This window comes from Lathamus discolor, chromosome 10 (assembly GCF_037157495.1).
Source record: "Lathamus discolor isolate bLatDis1 chromosome 10, bLatDis1.hap1, whole genome shotgun sequence".
In the NCBI taxonomy this organism is placed as follows: Eukaryota; Metazoa; Chordata; class Aves; order Psittaciformes; family Psittacidae; genus Lathamus; species Lathamus discolor.
This window is the reverse complement of record NC_088893.1, coordinates 10,157,509-10,176,053: the sequence shown is the minus strand read 5'-3', so window position 1 is coordinate 10,176,053 and position 18,545 is coordinate 10,157,509. Positions and strand designations below refer to the sequence as shown.

Below are 18,545 nucleotides of genomic sequence, written 5' to 3'. Positions count from 1 at the left end.
CAGTTTGCCAAGGCATGTGGTCAAAATGGAGTGAAGGGAAGTTTAAACATTAAAACAAAACACAAAAGACCAAAAAAGGTGCTTTCAAATGAGGGGAGGAAGGAGAAATGGAGGAAGGTCAATTAGCACTGGCAGAAATGAGGAATAGGAATGAAAAGGAAAGGTCCAGGCTGTTGTGCCGGGAACAAGGGAGCAGGCCAGTCACCCACTCATGCTAACGGCTGCCACCATTAACCTTTGGAGCTCGCTCTTTCAAAGCCCTCTTGTTGGTAACCAGGTAAGCAGCTTTCAATAAACACGCTGGCACTGGCCTGCCTGCACTAGCCCTGGTTATAAGGGCAGGGTGGGTAAAATGCTTCTCCATGGGGAATGGGGTGGGCTCAGCACCCCTGCAGCACTGCCAGGGGCCAGGATGGGGGAATCTCGGATGCTGTCAGCTCAGAGATTTATCTGCTGCCCAGGGATAAAGTACAAGAAAGCCCTGTTCCTGATGTGCTTGTACTTGCTGTCAGCTTCCCTGTGCTGGCTGTCATGGCTCCTGTCCCCTCCAGGCCTGCAGCTGCACCTCCCCATTTCCCATCAGAAGAGGGTGAAACCCCTCTGCTCTAAGCTTCACCTCTCCCACTGCGGAGACAAGGAGCCTGTGCCCACAGTGGGCAGAACTGCAGCTGGACCACTACAGGTATATAATAGAATCCCAAACTGGTTTGGGTTGGAAGGGACCTGAAAGCTCACCCAGCTCCAACCCCTGCCACGGGCAGGGACCCCTTCCCCTGGAGCAGCTTGCTCCAAGCCCCTGTGTCCAACCTGGCCTTGAGCACTGCCAGGGATGGGGCAGCCACAGCTTCTCTGGGCACCCTGTGCCAGCGCCTCAGCACCCTCACAGGGAAGAGCTTCTGCCTAAGAGCTCAGCTCAGTCTCCCTCTGGCAGGCTAAAGCCGTTCCCCTCCGCCTGTCACTACGCTCCCGTTAGATCCCCCCACCTCTCCCGCGGTCAGTCAAAGGCACACTTCGCCTCCGTTTTGGGGGGTTTTAATGTTTCTTTACCAAGAGGTAAGAAGCACCATTTCCTCCACCTCGGGTCCGCCAGCTGGGCCAAGCCGCTTGGTATTTGCTGATCAAGAGCTGAACCCACCCCGCTATCCCCCCATAGCTCACAGCTGATGCACCGCACCGCACTGTACCGTACTGTACCGTACCGTACCGCACCGCCGAACACCCCCCGGCGGCCTCCGCGGGCCCGGCCCGACCCGGCCGCGCTGCCCGCCGGGCCTCGCAGGGGCTGCCGGGAGCTGTAGTCTGCGGGCGGTGGCGCTGCGCTGCAGGCAGCACCGTGGCTGCGCGGGGCCATGGCCGCCCGCTCCGTGCGGCGGCTCGGCAGCGGGCTCTCGCTGGGCGGCGCGGCGCGGCGGGGCAGGTACGTGCGGCGGTGCGGGTGCGGGAGCGGCCGCGGCCCCGGCCCCGAACCCTCCCTGCCCGCGGAGCGGGACGTGGCAGCCCCGGGCCTGCCGAGGCGCCGCGGCGGGGCCGGGCCCGGAGCGCCCGGCGGGCTCCATACCCTGGAGGGCTTCGGTTTCCCCTCACCGGGGCCGCGGTGCCCGCCGTCAGAAGGCCCGAACAAAAATGGGCTCGCAATAATCGATCTGTTGCCTGGAGAGTGTCGTTTTGAGGAGGAACTGATTGTCATTCCTAGCGAGGGGCGTTTCTGTGGTCAGCGAGCCGCGGTGTGAGGTTGTCTCCTGCCGTTACACCTCTCCACGGGTGGTTTCTGCATCTCTTCCTGCCTGTCTGAACCATTTGTTCATGAATTACACGTTCCGTGTGCTCCTCGGGTTTTATCCTCGGTAGTGATGCGGCACCTGTGCTCTCAGCGTGCGCTGCGTGGATGAGGGAAGAGGATGCGTTTAACTGGGTCAGTACTGAGACAGAAAACCCAGTGTCCAGTCTTACCTTTGGGCATGGTGGGATATGGCTTGTAAAAGGGAAATCCGTAACGGGTGCTTTGGTTATGGGACTAGAATGTGGGCAGGAGAAAAGTCTATTCTGTGTTAGTTTATTCTAGAAAGGGGGTTCCTGTGGAAGAAAAAAAATTAAAAGACCATTTAAATGCATTAAAATATTTCTGCAGCGTGTAATAGGAGCAGCTGTGTTTGGGACTAGATGTAAAGGTGCGAAGTGAAAGTCATCCCTTTTTTATATGCTCATATATATGTGAAAACTGTTCTGTTCACACTGTGCACCAAGTTTGAAGTAGGTGGCTTTGATGGGAGCTGATCCACAGAGGGTTGCTTGTTCAGCCTGGAGAAGAGAAGGCTCCGGGGAACCTTAGATCAGTTCCTAGTGCCTAAAGGGGCTACAAGAAACCTGGAGAGGGGCTTTGGACAAGGGCCTGTAGGGACAGGCCAAGGGGAATGGCTTTAACCTGCCAGAGGGGAGACTGAGATGAGCTCTCAGGCAGAAGCTCTTCCCTGTGAGGATGCTGAGGCGCTGGCACAGGGTGCCCAGAGAAGCTGTGGCTGCCCCATCCCTGGCAGTGCTCAAGGCCAGGTTGGACACAGGGGCTTGGAGCAAGCTGCTCCAGTGGAAGGGGTCCCTGCCTATGGCAGGGGTTGGAGTTGGAGGAGCTTTAAGATCCGTTCCAACCCAAAGCAGTCTGTGAGTCTATGGTTCTGTAAACTCACTGCAGTCGGGAGCCTGCTGCCCAGTTTAAGTCTGTCCTGTGTTAAGGTGCAGTTGTGTTCTCCAGTTCCATGGGAGAGGAATCCACATAGAATTCATCTCTGGTATCACTTCCTGATGAAACTGAGCACAGTAATTGAGGTACTTAGGAGACTTCCTGCCAAAGCAAGCTCATAGAGTTAAACCACTGCTAATGCAGATGTTTCTGTGTGTCTCAGCACTTGCGTGCTTTGTCATGCTAATTTGGGAGGAGGAGGGAGTGTTTAAGGAGAGGTGTGGTAGGACCCTTGTGTTCAGAGGGAACACAACAGTGTCTTGGAGCATTTCACCATCGTGCCTATGCTCCAGAAAGAGGTGATACTGTTGTTCTAACCACAGAGGGGTATTCTCATCGTTTAAATTCTGATCTTTAAGGACAGTTGGCTTAAGCCGTGTGGCTACAGTCAGCTTGTCTGCTACATCTGTCTGGCTTTCTGTGACATCACTTTGTAAATCTTTCTGTATCACCAGCTTACTTGTATAATCCCTTCACATGCTCTGGGACTTCCATGTGTCTGTCACTTTAGGATGTGTCAACTTCCTCCAGGGGGATTTCTGCCTATTTTTAGGGTGGCTGTGATCAAGACTGTGTTTTGAAGATGGAGCACAGTGCAGTGGACGGACTGTAAATAGCACTTGCCCATTTTAGTGGCAAGGAAGATGTAAATTGAGTGGCATTTTCAATTCTGCATAATAAGAATTCCCTTTGGAGTCAGTCTGTGGTGCTTGTGACCTGCCCACAACTTTTAAGGGAGCTCGTCTGAGCAGCAAGTGATGCATGGGGCATGGGGGAATGCTCTGTGGCTCAGTTTCAGGAGCTGGAGAAAGGAGTCCATGCAGGCAACTCTCTGCTTCACGTAGGCAGGGCCCTGCAGCTGAGGCACCAGCTCATTCCTGCCCCTCTCCTCCTACACACCAAAACACACCCATTGGAGCAGTGTAAATCACTTGCAGAGGGAAATGACTCACCTTTGCTTCATGGATGCAAGAGTTAACTCATTTGTGTAGCTTTTTTAAGGCATGGGAGTCTAACCTGTGAGGTGCCTGCCAAGGCTGCTTCCTCAGCTGCACTTCAGGTTCCTTGCTTCATCTGTAGCACGGCCAATTTCCATCCCTGCAGCTCTTTAAGTGAAAGGTAAGATGATAAAGGACAGAGCTTGTAGTTGGTGCTTACCACAAACATACCTTTTATTTTACAGTGGAAGCTTTGCAGTTGTTTAAAGCTTCATGGATTGATTTTGAAGCCTTGGTGAAGGAGGTCCTCTGTCCTCACCTCCAGTTTAGTCTGATTTCTGTAACTTAGAAAAAGTGCTGTGTAAGCCGGTCAACGCACAGATGTGGCAAGCATCTTAGAAATCATTCAAGATGGGGTCTTGTGCCTTAAACTGATCTCTGCAGCCAGGGATAAAATATGGGGTTATCTTCTGTGTTGGCATTCCTGAAACCCAGAACTGCAGTGGCTGGGTAGCTCTTTGAAAAAAGGCTGGTGACAGCCCCTCTCCTGGTTCTTTAAAGATTAAGTGAGAAGAACATGCTATTCTAGAGCAAGTGTAGGTAGCAGAAGCACTTTCAGATTAGTATTTGGCATGCAGCGTGCTGAAAAGGAATGGTTTGACATACAGATCGTGTTTTAAGTACTTAATAAAAAATGCCTTCAGTTGGGAAAAAGGAAGTTTGTCATTAGTGCTGTGAGTATTTAGCAGCCTTGTACTAAAGATACACTGAGGCGACATCTGGGCTGTTAAATTTGGGGTGATGGGAGGTGCTTGGGCACATATAAACCTCTTAAACTGTGCTTTGGTCAAAGAGCCCTGGCTGCCACCCAAAGGGGGACACCTCTTCCCTTCACCATATTCTCCTTCCCACATCTCACCAGGCTTCATGTCTTTGTTTTCTCTTTTGTACTGGCACTTGCACTCATCTGATCTGTCAGCAGACCTATTCAGGGACACAGACAGAAAAGTCTTTTTGTTTTGTAGGGTTAGTTTTCAGCTGGTTTAACTCCCCACAGCTTCATTCTGCACAGCTCTAGTACTGGTATAAGGGGAGCAAAACATGTCCCTTCCAGTTGCTGCTGTAAGCTCAGCTTAGCTGGACTGCTGAACAGCACTTGGGTCTTACGGCCCATTTGACAGACCCAGAAACAAATGCTGGACTCCTCTGTGACATTGTACCTGAGCAATATAAGCCTTGCTGAAAAGTAAGAAAGCTTTTAATGGTGCAGGCCTGGTAATGTGAACTCACCCTATTGGTTCTGGAGCCTGAATTAGCATCTCTGGGCAGTGTTGAATTGTGCTGTATAAACACACAAGTTTGAGTCGGTGCCAGTGCAGTGATTTCCGTGCCATGCTTCATTTGACTCGGTAGATGTGCACTTAGTATATGCAAAACCCCTCTATTAAAGGGGATGTTGAAAGCCCTGCTCAGAGGAAGAGCTCAGGCGTTCCCAAAAAAGGAGACACCCTTCCTTGTTAAGTGTATACTGAAGTGTTTCCTGAATGGAGCTGGTCTGGAAGGAAATTGAACTTTCTTCTGCAGACCTATTCTAGGTCTAGACCTGTATAAAGTCATGAGAGGGGAGATGGGCTGAGGCTTTGGCCTCATGCTGGCAAGAAGGGGTCCTGTCTAGGTCCATTTGTAAAAGTGGTGTAGGAAGGGGTGTGAAAGCTCTTGGTTTCACTCTGGCAGTGACAGCGTTGTTACTGCAGGTGAAGGACTTTTGGAAAAGAACAGAATGAAGTGAAAGGTATTTTGACGCTGGGTTTTGATCATCTTCTGACCTAACTGTTTTCAGCCAGACTTCTATTATCCAGTTTTTGGGAAACCTGTGGGGTTGTTACTGAGGCGGTGTTCTTGCAGCTCAGCCCAATTATCCACCTCTGTGGTGGTTTTGTCATCTCACCTGCAAGTTGTAGAGTCAACTCCTGGGTGCTCCACCTGCTGTACCAGCACGACCTCTGACAAGTGTGCTTTTTAGATGAAAAGCATACTTGGGATGAAAAAGTCACTGCAGATAAGGTAGGCTTCAGCACTTGGGGCTTGGGCTTGTTTTCGGTTGGGTTTTTTTTGCCTTTGGGACTTCATTGCCAGTAGAGATAAAAACAGTTGAAGTGCTTAGAACTGTTGGAGAATATTAGGGACAACTTTCAGTTGGCATGCTCAGTCCCTTTTCCAGAGCTAATGGAGCTGTGAAGGTCCTGGCAGAAGGCTCCAGAATATTTGGGATGTACACAACTTGGTCATGTCTCTGACAGTTCTCTTTCGTTTCTCAACCACAGTCGATGTGAAGGCTGGTTCAGTCTAGCGAGTGCTACTTTGCAAGAAGAACTGATTGGCAAAAGCTTCAAGCTCTCTTCCTCTTTTCTCAGTAGGAGAAAAACTGAATACGCCAAATACTGTGTCTGTCTGGGGTTTTCTACATCACTAAAACCAGCTTTATACTGCTCAACTCCTCAAGACTGCCTTGCAAAAACTTGCTGAAGTTTGCCATTTGGTATTGACTGCCTGTACTGGGGGTCACCAAAAATGCAGCCCACAGCTTGTTTTCGTGTGAAAACTGGAGTCGTTGCAAGGTGTGTCAGGGAAGTGTTCAGCCTCTGTAGTGACATGAGTGTAAAGTAAAAGAAGTTTTCAAAACATCTCTTTGTGCTTCTGTGCTGCTTGTCTGTATTTCCTGAGAGGAGCTAAGATTTTATCTAGAACGTATGTGCCCTTTGTAAGAGCTGCTTTTAGTAACAGCACTAAACTCAAACTCTTGTTGAGCCTGTTGTTACTTAACTTCCCTTCTTTGTCGTTAGTTTATATTTCAGGGGTCCCCCCCGTGTTTTCAGCACTGCAGCTCAGCAGAGAAGTACAGGAGACGAGTGCGGCCCAGAAGATCCTCATGATGAGCCCAAGCATCCCCTTTCTGACTGTGCCATAAAACACAAAGCCATCAAATTGGAAGAACAAGTCCGAGATTTAACTGTGAGTATGCTGCTGGTGGCATCATCTCTTTCATTCAGTCCCCATGACTTGGTCTGTCTTTCACACCCAGCTTTGTCTGTAAGCCCTATGCACATACACAACACCACTGTGCTGTGGCAGACTTCAAAGCAGCTGTGCTTTAAGTGTGAGAGGTTGCACTGTGGAAGTACAGTCTGCCTTCCGCAGAAACGCCATCTGTCAGTGGTACCTAGGAGCAAGACACTGATAGTATGATCTTGACAGGCAAAACTCTGTGTTGGAGATGGTCCGGTCAATTCTTTCACAGCATTGTACAGAGGGAATGGCAGTAGCTTTGTCGTGATTAGCATCACATACTGTGTTGCACTAGATCGGGATTGTCTGAGAAGGAAAGTCCTCTATAGTGACAGCAGTGTGGTGGAGATGGTGGGGATCATGTTATTGGAACTCTGAAGAACAGATGTGACAAAGGAGAGGATTAAATACCAGAGCACCAGGCAACTCTGGAGATAATCACCCTGAGAATACTACTGCACCAAGTGATAAATCAGCCATTTGTGGAGCTGTTGCTGAGACCACCAGTGCCTGCTAGAGGAGGGAGTGTCTCAGTAGTTGCAGTGAGACAGGCAAAAAGCAGCAGCCTGACTCTGTGATGTTCAGTTGAGCTGTACCCCAAATGCTTCTGGCCTTCACTTGGGTCTTTTGAGGTAGTTGCATTTGTGCTGATGAATCAGCAGAGGGACTTGGGTTTGCATGTAATGAAAACGAGGAGCCCAGCACAGCCTTCTGATGTGAAGCGGGCTCTATTTAAAGCTTAAGGGATTGCCAGCTGTCAGGAAGTGGGTTTTATCTCTTTGTTTGATGTCTCCCCTTGTGATGGTGGTTACAGGAACGATACCGGAAAGCTTTGGCGGATTCTGAGAATGTCCGGAGGAGAACACAGAAGTTTGTGGAAGATGCCAAGCTCTTTGGTAAGTGAAAGGAGGCAGAGCTGTGTTTACTGCACTATCCTGCCTGTCTGAGTATAAAGCACTGATCAGCAGTGTTTCCTGCGCCTATTCTGGACTCAGTCATTGTAAAGTCTGGCATGATATTTGGCCTGGACTCTTGGTGTCTGGGCTTGCTCACTGAGTTTTCCTGTGTGTCCAGCAGTGTCTTGTCAGGGTTACCTCAGTGACTCTTCTGTGATTTTTTTTTTTTTTAATTCTTATTTTATTTTATTTTTTAAATAAAATAGGCCCAATGCAGCTGAGTGCAGTTCTTCTGACTTGGTTGAAATTACAGGCTTTTCTGCATGCTGAGAATTGGCTCTGGCAAGGGTGTATGACATACTCTTAGCTGTGTTACCAGGTTGTGATCTCCTTTACCATATTAACAGTTCCTCTTCTGCTCTAGCTTTTAGGAGGTAGATCCTGCCTGGGACAAAGGTTGTAAGTTCCTAGATCAGATGTTCCTTAAAACTTCTATAAGAAATATTTTAGCATTAGTGAAGAAAGCTGGATTTGTAGCTTTGGCAACATAAACGATTCTATGAGCTGGTTGGTAATCAGTCTCCTTCTGTCTGCTCCTTTGTTGCTTCTCCTTCATGCTGCTTTGTTCTGTGCATGTTTAAACATGTATGTACAGCTGTAGACAGAACCTAACTATTGTTTCTCTTTCTCTGTTTTCCTAATGTGTCTTTCCAGTAAGTTCATTACAGCATCTATATAACTGAGGGAGGCTGCTTTTCCTGACATTTCTGCACTGTGTACTGCGCCACTTCTGCTGATGTATACAATCTAACCCCTTTTTTCTAATGAAAAAGACTGCATGACTTTTGACGACCAACCCAAGGACCATTCTGTCCAGTCTTCCACAGTGGTTTTAACTTAGGAATTAAATTGTGGTTGTACTTTGGAATGGTCATGTATTATTTTTACTTCCCCCATTGTATTTGTTTCCCATGTGCACGGGCATTTGCGTGAGTGGCTTGGCAAAATATTTGTCTGTGGGACCATGTGAGAGGGTGTGGAACAGTGTCCTAAATGACAAGTCTTAATTGCTGGAACTTCTTGGAGTGAAACACTAATGCTCTGCTTTGTCAGGTATGCTATATGTATATGCGTGTATTTATGGATGTACCTTTCCTGCGCACACCTTGATCAGGGGAGTCTCGATAACTACCCATGTAATGCTAAAGCTTTGGCTATAGGATACAGAAGACACTGTCTGCTCTTGCTGAAGTAGCAGTTCAGTTAGCAGCTTTAAGGGGGCTTTCAAACTGCTGTGGCTTTGTGCCTGTCATCAGTGCTGTAGCTCTGTATGTTCTACCCTTCATTTACTTCTTGCTTCTTTGTGCCCGCAGGGATCCAGAGTTTCTGCAGAGACCTTGTGGAGGTAGCAGATATCTTGGAGAAGACCGCTGAGAGTGCTGCAGAAGAAGCAGAGCCTAGTAATCCAAACCCAACCCTGAAGAAAATCTACGAAGGTCTCTCTCTCATAGAGGCCAAATTGCAAAGTGTATTTGCCAAACATGGCCTTCAGAAGATGAGCCCTGTTGGTGGCAAATATGATCCGTATGACCATGAAATAGTCTGCCATGTGCCAGCAGAGGGGATGCAGCCAGGCACGATAGCACTGGTGACTCAGGATGGGTATAAACTCCATGGTCGTACCATCAGACACGCGCTCGTCGGCGTGGCAGTAGAGTCACAGGAATGACGTGGGCTTGCCCACCAGCATCTGGGACCTTGCTGGGCTGAGGACCCCTCAGCACCCAGTGACAACTGCAGCTGCATGTCTTTACTTATTTATTAAGCTAGGTTTGTATTGTATGTTGGCTTCTTTATAATGTGTGCAGTCATTTTGGCATTCATTCTAAGGTACTTGTATATTTAATAATCCTTTTTGGAATATGTGGAGTAAGTAGTACTAGGAGTCCTGCTATTTGTCAGAAACATGGCACTGTAGCCCTTTTCTCCATTGCTTATTTCTCCATTAAGATTAAGACTTGTATGGGGAAGAGGGGAGATATGGGAGAGAAAGGGAATTCTCTGAGAGCTAAGGAATCTTGTCTCCTGGCTCCATCTCTGAGATGGATTCCTGCAGTGGCCTTCAGAAAAGTCACTTCTCTGCCTCAGTTTCCATATCTGTATTAAGGGAATATAATAATACTTACTGACCTACCTCACAGGGATGTGGTGAGGCTTTTTCTTTGCAAAGCACTCGGAAGAGAAAAAGCCCAAAGGGCTGAGTATTATTATCAGGCTGTTTTGGTGTCTTCCCTTGTCCCCAGACCCCTCAGGTGGGGATGAAGATCATCACTTGAAATGACATTGAGGGGCAACTTTTTCTTCTTTTCCATTCAACTTCAGGAAAAGAATCCTGAATTAATGAAATCTCTCTTGTACTACAGTTCAATAGGGATGATATTTTGAAGAGAATTCAGTTGTTAGGTCAGGCTAACGTGTTCATATTTGTTTTCCAGGTAAAATTTCAGCTTACCTCCTTGTTCCTAAAGGTAAAACAAGGGGTAGTGGTTCTTGGTGGAGCCGGAAAACTGTTCTCAAATATCTTTTTCTCCAGCAAAACCCTGTATTTTAGAGGAGAGTAATTTCTCTTCCCTGATGGGTATTTGTGCAGCGTTGAAGCATGATAAACTATATGCTCTTTGTTGCAGCTGCTGGCAAAATGGAGATGTGCCCTTAAGCAGGAAATCTGGACTGTTTTCTTTTCTCAGCTCTCCAATAATGGTACTCAGATAACACCAACTTCCAGTTCACATTCAGACTCTACCTTTGTGTGCCCGCAGTAAATGTTAAACCTTTGGGATTTTGATGCAAGAAGAGAAGTATTTTCTACTAGAAATCTGAAGTGCCCTTGAACCAATTTTAGCAGCGGTGACAAGAAAGCAAGAGAAGCAGAAGGCTGAGGAAGTGAAAGTTGACCTCAAGCCGTCCTCTTAGTTGCAGGCATGTTGTTGTCACAGCATGGCATATGTATTTCCCAGTGGTCCTTTTGCCTGGGAGTCCATTTATCTCAGCTGAACGGATGCAGTCACTGAGTAAGATCAGAATTTAACCCTTTACAGAGATGCAAGCAGTACAGCGACAGAAGAGTTTTATAAAACCAGCCTGTGGTCTGCACAACACAAAGCCAAGGCAGGAATGGTTGTTTTCAGGTTGATCCTTACTGATTCATTAATTCCTGCCTTTTTATGTGCTGGAATTGGATCCATGGCCTGACAGTTATTTGATACCCACTTCCAAAAGCTCTTTATTTATTTTGGATCCCATCACTGGTTTGGAAGGAAGCTTATTCTTCTCCCATTCCTTTGCAGGTTTCAGTTGCATAATCCTTTTGTGGTGGACTTCAATATTACTGCAGCCTTCACTTAGCAGCTATCGACAGCCTGATCTGGAAAACTCTGTGACTGTCATTCCAGAAATTTAAGGAAGATGCATGTTTTTAATATGCTTCATGCAAGCTGCTTTGGTGACAGCTCTATGTGGGTGACTCGGTAGCAGATACATTTGAAGTGCAGTTTTCTGCCACTGAGTAGTTAGGTTTTCAGGCAGGTACTTGTGATTTCAACACTGAAACAGCGCTTCATGGCAGCATTAGAGCATTTTGGACTAACCTCTTGTTCAGTGCTCCTGTTGTAATGTGGTGTTGGAAGGCTCAGGTATATGCAGGACCTCCTGTTCATTGTTTTGCTGGTCTGCATGCTGACTGGGCCGCCAGGTCATGCTGTTACCCAAGACAAAGAACAGGTAAAATATGAGACGTGGCAATGCAAGTCTTGCTGTTCTGCCTCAAGACTGTCTACAGCCTGTTTGAGGAAACTGTCTTCAGCTGGAAGGAGCACTGGTTCTCTGCTGCTTCTTCAGCCTCTGCTGTATCAGCTGAGTCTTTTTGCAATATGAGGGGAGAGCTGGTTATGAAAACTTAACTTTGAATGTAAAACTTTCTTTCTAAGGAACTAAAAAGCAAAGGCATTTTATACAACAGGTGGTTTTCTGTTGTAGCAAGGCTGCAGCTTACCTGAGCCAGATTTAGAAGTCATGTATGACCAGAAGTGATGGGATCCAAATCCTCTGTAAATAGACCCACAGAGCCACTTGACTGTGAAAGTATTCTGTGGCTGCTTGGTCTACCTTCAGACTATTTGCCAACCTTCCTGCCTCCTCAGCTTGTATTCACCCATTTTTGCCTTAAAGAAATATCCTTAAATGCACTCCAAACCTTCTGTCTGTACTAAGAGCTTACTGATTCAGCTTGTGTGTGTGGGATCTAGTTTCACTGAGGCACTGCTGTGTGGCTAGAACAGGAATCTGAGGGATCCAGTTCCTGTGCAGTCTTTCTCACCTTCCTGCAGGCCCTGTTTAATTTGGGCCAAGTTATTTTCCCTGTTTTTTTTCAATCTATGAAACTTCTCCAGGATCATACCAGGCTTTTATGCTGATTCCTGTCAGATGTACCCATTGTTCAGAGACTTTTACAGATGTTACCAAAGAGATAAATACTGTAGCTATTGTTTGTCCTCGTTTCTGCTTCCTTTGAATGTTGAAGTGAAAATGAAATAACCAAACCTGGATTCCATTGCAGAATCCAGATTTCCTAGGCAAAACTTGATTCACTTGCCTTTCAAGCACACTTATGATCTCTTTTCTCGTGGATGAGATTGCGTACGGGTGGATCGAGTTTCTCTGCTGTAGGTGCTTGCTCTGTAGGTCTGCCCTGTTTGTGTAAAGCTTGCACACTCAACACAGCAGGGCAGCGTCCCCACTGCTGCGGTTCCATTGCAGTCTGCAGTTACACCAGAGAGGAGACCAGCCCATGAGCTTTTTCTCTCCGGTCACTTTATCCAATGACTAGTAAAACAGAGGATTATTAGCAGGGATGGGATAGAGGAGAGGAAGAGGACATACCTCTTAGTCACTTCCACTCCATTTGCACAGCCACAAACTGGAGAGCTGGGAATGCAGACAGCTAGGTGAGACGTGCAGGTGGTGTTGGTGCATGGACCTGCATTTCTGCTCTCAAGAGGTGGCAGCCCCACCAACAATGGCATTTGCCTTGTTCTGTGACCTTGCTGCACCCGTCGGTGGGATGTATTTGAGTTGAGCTCCCAGATGAGTCTCCAGCTGTGCTGTCTCATGAGTGCAGCGGCATCTGAACTCTGACCAGGAGCAGTGTAGAATGTGAATGTTGCTTTGTGAACCTTAAATTCTCAGTGCTTCATCAGCAGAGCTGCTGTTGGGAGACAGCTGTGATAGATCAATAGCTATTAGCAGTCCTTTAATTTTTAAACCCCCCTGTATTTAAGTTTTATTTTGTGAATATTGTAGTATTATTTTATTTTCAAACTTGAGATGCTCTGATGTTACTTGCAAAGGCAAATGAACAAAGCGTTGCTGATCTCCAAAAACCTAGGTTCTTTCAGTTGCTGGGAATCCTGTATATATTGTATTGTTTTGTGTTTCTGTGCTCTTTGTTTACCCAAAGGTTCTGGTGGTATGAAAGACAAAGACTGAAGTATGGGAGTGGTGCAAGTAACTGACAACAACATTTAATGTTGGAAAGGGCTGATCTCCTTTGGATGTCCAGATACTGTCCATTTGCTAATAAAAAAGCATTGCAGTTGCTTCTTCTTCCTTTTTTCCCTGCCCCAGACTGCTGCTTGTTCTGATTGGGCAGGCGTGCAGATGAGAGATTTGTTGCTGTTCTGATCTGATGGTTCAAACTGAGGGCCTTTGGCCATGTTGAACATTTTACGAACAGTGCTTTAGGTGGACTCCCAAAAGTGCATCTGGATGTGTGTGTGCCATGGGTGAGTTGTTGGGTGAATCGTCAGGGATTTCTGCACTGGTCAATGGTCCAGGTATGTTGTTGTTCCCTGGTTCTCCTGTGCCTGCTTCTCTGTTCTGAGCAAGTCCTCTGGTGAACCATCCTGTAGGGAAACGCTGTCTGCCAGCCTTTGTTGACAGCTCATTCTGCAGAACTCTGCTAGCAGTCGAACTCTTGATGTCTGGTTTTGCCCTTCTGTTCTCACAGCTTTGCTTTGTTGTGGTTTGGGTGTTCTGTGTGTGATGTGCCGTAGCAGGCGTGCTGTAGGGCCTGAGCGCCGTGCAGGATGGCTCAGTACACAGCGTGTATTAATGCTTGGGATATCCGCGGGCGGGTTGTGATTTCAGGGATTTGTTGGAGAGAAGAACAAGCTTTCCCTGGAGGGTGTGATTGCAGCAGATCTCATTGTCTGCAAAAATAGCTGGGCCTCCATTCCTGGTTTTGCCTTAGTCTCACTGGTGCTGATAGGTATTGATAGGCCTTGCTTGCCTTCGTCCTCCTGAAACTTGAATGCCCCTGGGTACTTCTCACTGGAAAAAACCTTTGCGAAATACCATTTACAAACGGCCCTTATGGGGAGAGAGCTGTATTTGTGTGCCAAAGATCTGCCAGCAGGGTCCCCTTATACTGCAGAGGTTACATCCCATTGCAGGGGCTCTTTCTCGTGCCCGAGGTGTGTGGGCACGGCTCCATGCTCACTAACCGGACTAGACCAGGAAGCAGTGCTGCCTGCTGCTGTGTTAGTTAATTTCTGGCTCTGCTGGTTTTTCTCCACGGCAACAGTGAGAGTTGTGAGTTCTCAAACCACAGCTATCTGCAGAAAAGCATCGGAGCTTGTGAGCAAAGGGAAGAGCATTTTGCTTCTGGCACAGTATTGCAGAGCACCTGCAAGCAAGGGCACAGTCTGCCATGAGAGGGAGGTGATGGGGAGCGGTGCTGACCCGCACTCTTGGAGCCAGATTTCTCATCGCCCACAGCCGGGGTTAAATCAGGCTGGTTAAGTAAGAGGTTGTTAAAACCAGAGGCGTGCTGCACAGATACTTGCGTGCTGTGCTTTAAGCTGCTTTGGGAATGTCTCCTCCCCATCCTGGTGGGTTCATACTGCCCATTGTAAGGACTTGGGTGAGCTGAGCAACAGGAGTTTTTGTCTGTCGTTCCCCCCCCCCCCCCCCAAAAAATGTTCATGCCTGAGTTTCTGGGTTGCGTGTGTGCCCCCCCATGGTGGGACCTGGCTGGGGGGAAAGGAGGGAGCCTGTGCTTGTGTCGAGTTTCTCCTGAAACAAAGTTCAAATGACGATTCTCGACCTAGATTGTGTCACTTGGTCTGGAGCCAGTGCTGGGCTACAGCAGGCTCCAGGTCTGCAGTTACATGTCCTACCTGTTCTAGAGTTTCTGCTCAGTCTTTGCTGTCCTTTGTAATCTGAGCAGCAGCAGGCTCCCAGATGGGATTCCCATGGCATGAGCTGCCTGCTCTCAGGCACCTTGTTTTGCCCAGGGCACAAAGTACAAGCGAAAGCTTGAAATACCCTTGGTGATGTGCAAGCCGTGCAGGACCTAGCCTGCTCCCCTCAGCCGGGTACCGAGCACCATGTGCCATTGCCCACGTGCAGACTGAGCACACTAAATGCTGGGGGAAGCTCCTGGCTCTGGGCCCTTGGTTCACCCGTGGGTTGATAGCGAGTGCGGTGCTGCTGAAGGTCTGATGGCAGCGCAAGCCAGTGTGTGAGGGACAGAGGGCACCGAGGATCCCGGCTGTGGCTGTGCCGGTGGCTGCTCATGTGCTGCACCCGGCGCTTTCGCGTCTCCTCCCACCCTCATGGTCGCTCTGGGGGTAGCTGCTGGAGGTCGCTTACCGCAGGGGCTGTCGCTACACCGGGGCTGTGCGCGCCCGGCGCTGCCCTGCTCCATCCCCTCTCCTCGCCGCCGGCAGCCGCGCTGGCCCCGGGTCCCCATTGCCCGGGCAGGCCCCCTCCTGCCCGCCGGCAGCCGGGGCGGGGCGCGGCGGGGGCCGGGCTGCGGCAGGGGCGGGCCGAGCCGGGCCGTGCCGGGCGGGCGCTGCCGGGCCCCGCTCTCCGCGCCATGGCCCCGCCGCCCGCCGCGCTGCTGCTGCCGGCCCTGGCCGCCCTCCTGGCCGCGCCCGCCGCCGCCCGCGCCCCGCCGCGCAGCATCGGTAAGAGCAGAGGTGGGGGGTACGGGGAGGGCAGGGCGCCCATCGCGGTACCGGCGGCGCCCGGCCTCCTCCCTGCCTGCATCCGCGGTGCGCTGCCGCGATGGATGCATCCCCGCGGGGAGCCGGGCGGCAGCGGAGCTCTGACCCCGCCGCCCCTCTCCGCCGGCAGCCGTGGTGGGCGCCGGGCTGGGCGGCTCGGCCGTCGCCTACTTCCTGCAGCAGCACTTCGGGCCGCAGGTGCAGCTGGATGTGTACGAGGCGGCGGCGGTGGGCGGGCGGCTGGCGACCCTCACCGTCAACAAGCAGCAGTATGAGAGCAGGGGAGCCTCCATCCACGCGCTCAGCCTCCACATGCAGGACTTCGTCAAGATCCTGGGTGAGTGCCGGCGCCCCAACACTTGCGTGGCCTCCGTCCCCGAGCATTGTTAGCTCGGGGTAGGGGGAGGTCGCTCCCAGTGTGCGGTAGTGCTGTCCCTGCACCCTGGAAGAGAATGGGATGGGGCAGCCCAGCAAAGCATCAGGGCAAGGGGTCCTGGTGGGATGAGGGGCGGTTGTTCATAAACTTTCCCCAGTTTGACCCACTAGCAGGAGCAACTCCATGGGATGCGCCACCATACCGGCTCTGGCTGGGGTCCCACTGCCCCAGGGTCTCACACTCCCTGATGCTCCTCCAAGAGCATCTTTGCCCATATCCCCACCATGTTGGTGTTTGGTGCTGGCCTTTCCCAGGAGCCAGCTGAGCACAGCGGGGCCCCCATGCTCCCCACAGGCCTCAAGCACCGGCGCGAGGTGGCAGGGAAGAGTGCCATATTCAGCGGGGAGCACTTCGTCCTGGAGGAGACTGACTGGTACCTGCTCAACCTCTTCCGTCTCTGGTGGCACTATGGCATCAGCTTCCTGCGCCTGCAGATGTGGGTGGAGGAGGTGATGGAGAAGTTCATGAGGTAGGAAAGCCCATGGGGCAGGGGAGGGATGCATGGGGCCTTCCCAAGCACCAAGGACATCATCCTGTCCCCTCCAGGATTTACAAGTACCAGGCGCATGGCTACGCCTTCTCCAGCCTGGAGGAGCTGCTGCGCTCGCTGGGGGGTGATGCCTTCATCAACATGACGCAGCGCTCGGTGGCCGAGTCCTTGCTGGAGGTGGGCGTCACGCAGCGCTTCGTGGACGATGTGATCGCGGCCGTGCTGCGCTCCAGCTACGGGCAGTCGGTGCTGGTGCCCGCCTTTGCAGGTGAGACCAGGACCGCGCTCCTCCCCCTGTGACTCCTTCCCTGTGCCCCCTCCATGGGCAGGCTCTTGAGCCTCCCTCCTCTTCCTCTCCCAGGTGCCATGTCGCTGGCGGGGGCCCAGGGCAGCACTTGGGCAGTGGAAGGAGGCAACAAGCTGGTGTGTTCAGGTCTGCTGAAGCTGACCAAAGCCAACGTCATTGCAGCCAGGGTGACCGGCATCTCTCTGCACAGCTCGGGTGAGCCTGGGCACAGGGTCTGCTCTGGGCGCACCAGGGCAGGAGGTTGGTGGTGGCAGCATGGGGATGCTGGAGCAAAGAGAGAGCACTGGGAGGCTGGAGAGCATGCGGGTCCTGGTACAGCATTTGGGTGAGGGCCCTGGGGTCTGTCTGTCTCCTCGCGTTGTCTGATCCCATGGGAGCCCTGCAGCACAGACCTCAGCCCTGACGTTCCTCTCTCTCTGTCCTGAGGTCCCTCAGGTCAGTTCTCTGTCACCATCCTTGTTGCAGGCTCCCCCCATTCAGCACAGCAGAAGGGCTGGGTTGTGGTGTTTGGGGGTGCACTGTGCTGCCCCAGTCCTGCTTGCCCCACTAGGCTGGGCTTCTCTGGAAACTTATTCCACAGACTTGATACAGTCTTCCTTGTGCTGCCCTAAAGCATCAGCAAGCAGTTCATCCCTAACCATCAAATGCTATGGTCCAGCACTGGTTTGTACTGGGAAACCGGGGGATGGAGGCCATGCTAGAAAAAAGGGGACCAGGGCAATGCTGCATGGCTCTCAGGGCTACTCCTAACCATCCACCATCTCTTTGCAGAGGGGAGAGCCCTGTACCAGGTGCACTACGAGGGCAGTGAAGGCCAGGGCTCAGCTTTCTACGACATGGTGGTTGTGACGACTCCCCTGCACCCCAGCAGGAGCAACTTCACCTTCGAGAACTTCGAGCCGCCCATCGCTGACTTCCCTGGAGCCTTCCAGCCCTCCGTCACCTCCGTGGTGCACGGCTACCTCAACTCCTCCTACTTCGGCTTCCCCGACCCCAAGCTCTTCCCCTTTGCCAGCATCCTCACCACCGACACCCCCGACCTCTTCTTCCACGCCATGGACAATATCTGTCCGGTCAACATCTCGGCAGCTTTCCGCCGCAAGCAGCCCCAGGAGGCCGCGGTGTGGCGCGTCCTGTCCCAGCAGCCGCTGGACAAGCAGCAGCTGAAGACCCTGTTCAGGTCCTACTACTCGGTGCAGGTGACGGAGTGGCAGACGTATCCCCGCTACGATGCTGCCAAGTCCCTCCCGCCCATCGTGCTCCATGAAAACCTGTTCTACCTCAGCGGGGTGGAGTGGGTGGCCAGCTCCATGGAGATGATAGCGGTGGCAGCCAAGAACGTGGCCCTGCTGGCTTATAACCGCTGGCATCAGGACCTGGAGAAAATCGACCAGAAGGACTTGATGCACAAGGTGAAGACTGAGCTGTGACACCCAGGGGAGGTGGTGGGCTGGGAGCTTCTGCGTGTGGTAGTGTGGGGAGTATTTATTGCTGTGGGGACACCAGGGGGTTTGGGGCTGGAGGAGAAGGGATGGGCTGTGTCCCAGGTGACTTGAACATGCATTACCTTCAGGAATACAGTCCCTGCCCAGTGTTGCTGTGTGTGCCGTGT

General features: G+C 51.0%; 2 protein-coding genes across 4 annotated transcripts; both read left to right on the top strand.

Annotated features, from left to right (window-relative positions):
- Window positions 1-1,292: 1,292 nt before the first annotated feature.
- GRPEL2 (GrpE like 2, mitochondrial) lies at window positions 1,293-13,287 on the top strand. 3 transcript variants are annotated; one of them, XM_065690542.1, is made up of 4 exons: window positions 1,293-1,417; window positions 6,516-6,684; window positions 7,553-7,634; window positions 9,008-13,287. In XM_065690542.1, exons 1-4 carry the CDS (start codon window positions 1,350-1,352, stop codon window positions 9,361-9,363), a joined length of 675 nt encoding a protein of 224 aa, XP_065546614.1. In that variant the 5' UTR covers window positions 1,293-1,349; the 3' UTR covers window positions 9,364-13,287. The 3 variants fall into 3 exon arrangements, with proteins under 3 accessions (XP_065546614.1, XP_065546616.1, XP_065546615.1); XM_065690544.1 differs by lacking the exon at window positions 1,293-1,417 and adding an exon at window positions 1,515-1,912; XM_065690543.1 differs by lacking the exon at window positions 1,293-1,417 and adding an exon at window positions 6,204-6,290.
- A 2,283-nt stretch (window positions 13,288-15,570) lies between these two features.
- PCYOX1L (prenylcysteine oxidase 1 like) lies at window positions 15,571-18,529 on the top strand. The gene is made up of 6 exons (XM_065690416.1): window positions 15,571-15,661; window positions 15,831-16,037; window positions 16,431-16,605; window positions 16,683-16,894; window positions 16,988-17,128; window positions 17,705-18,529. The coding sequence occupies exons 1-6, from the start codon at window positions 15,571-15,573 to the stop codon at window positions 18,361-18,363; spliced, it is 1,485 nt and encodes a 494-aa protein (XP_065546488.1). The 3' UTR covers window positions 18,364-18,529.
- Window positions 18,530-18,545: the final 16 nt, after the last annotated feature.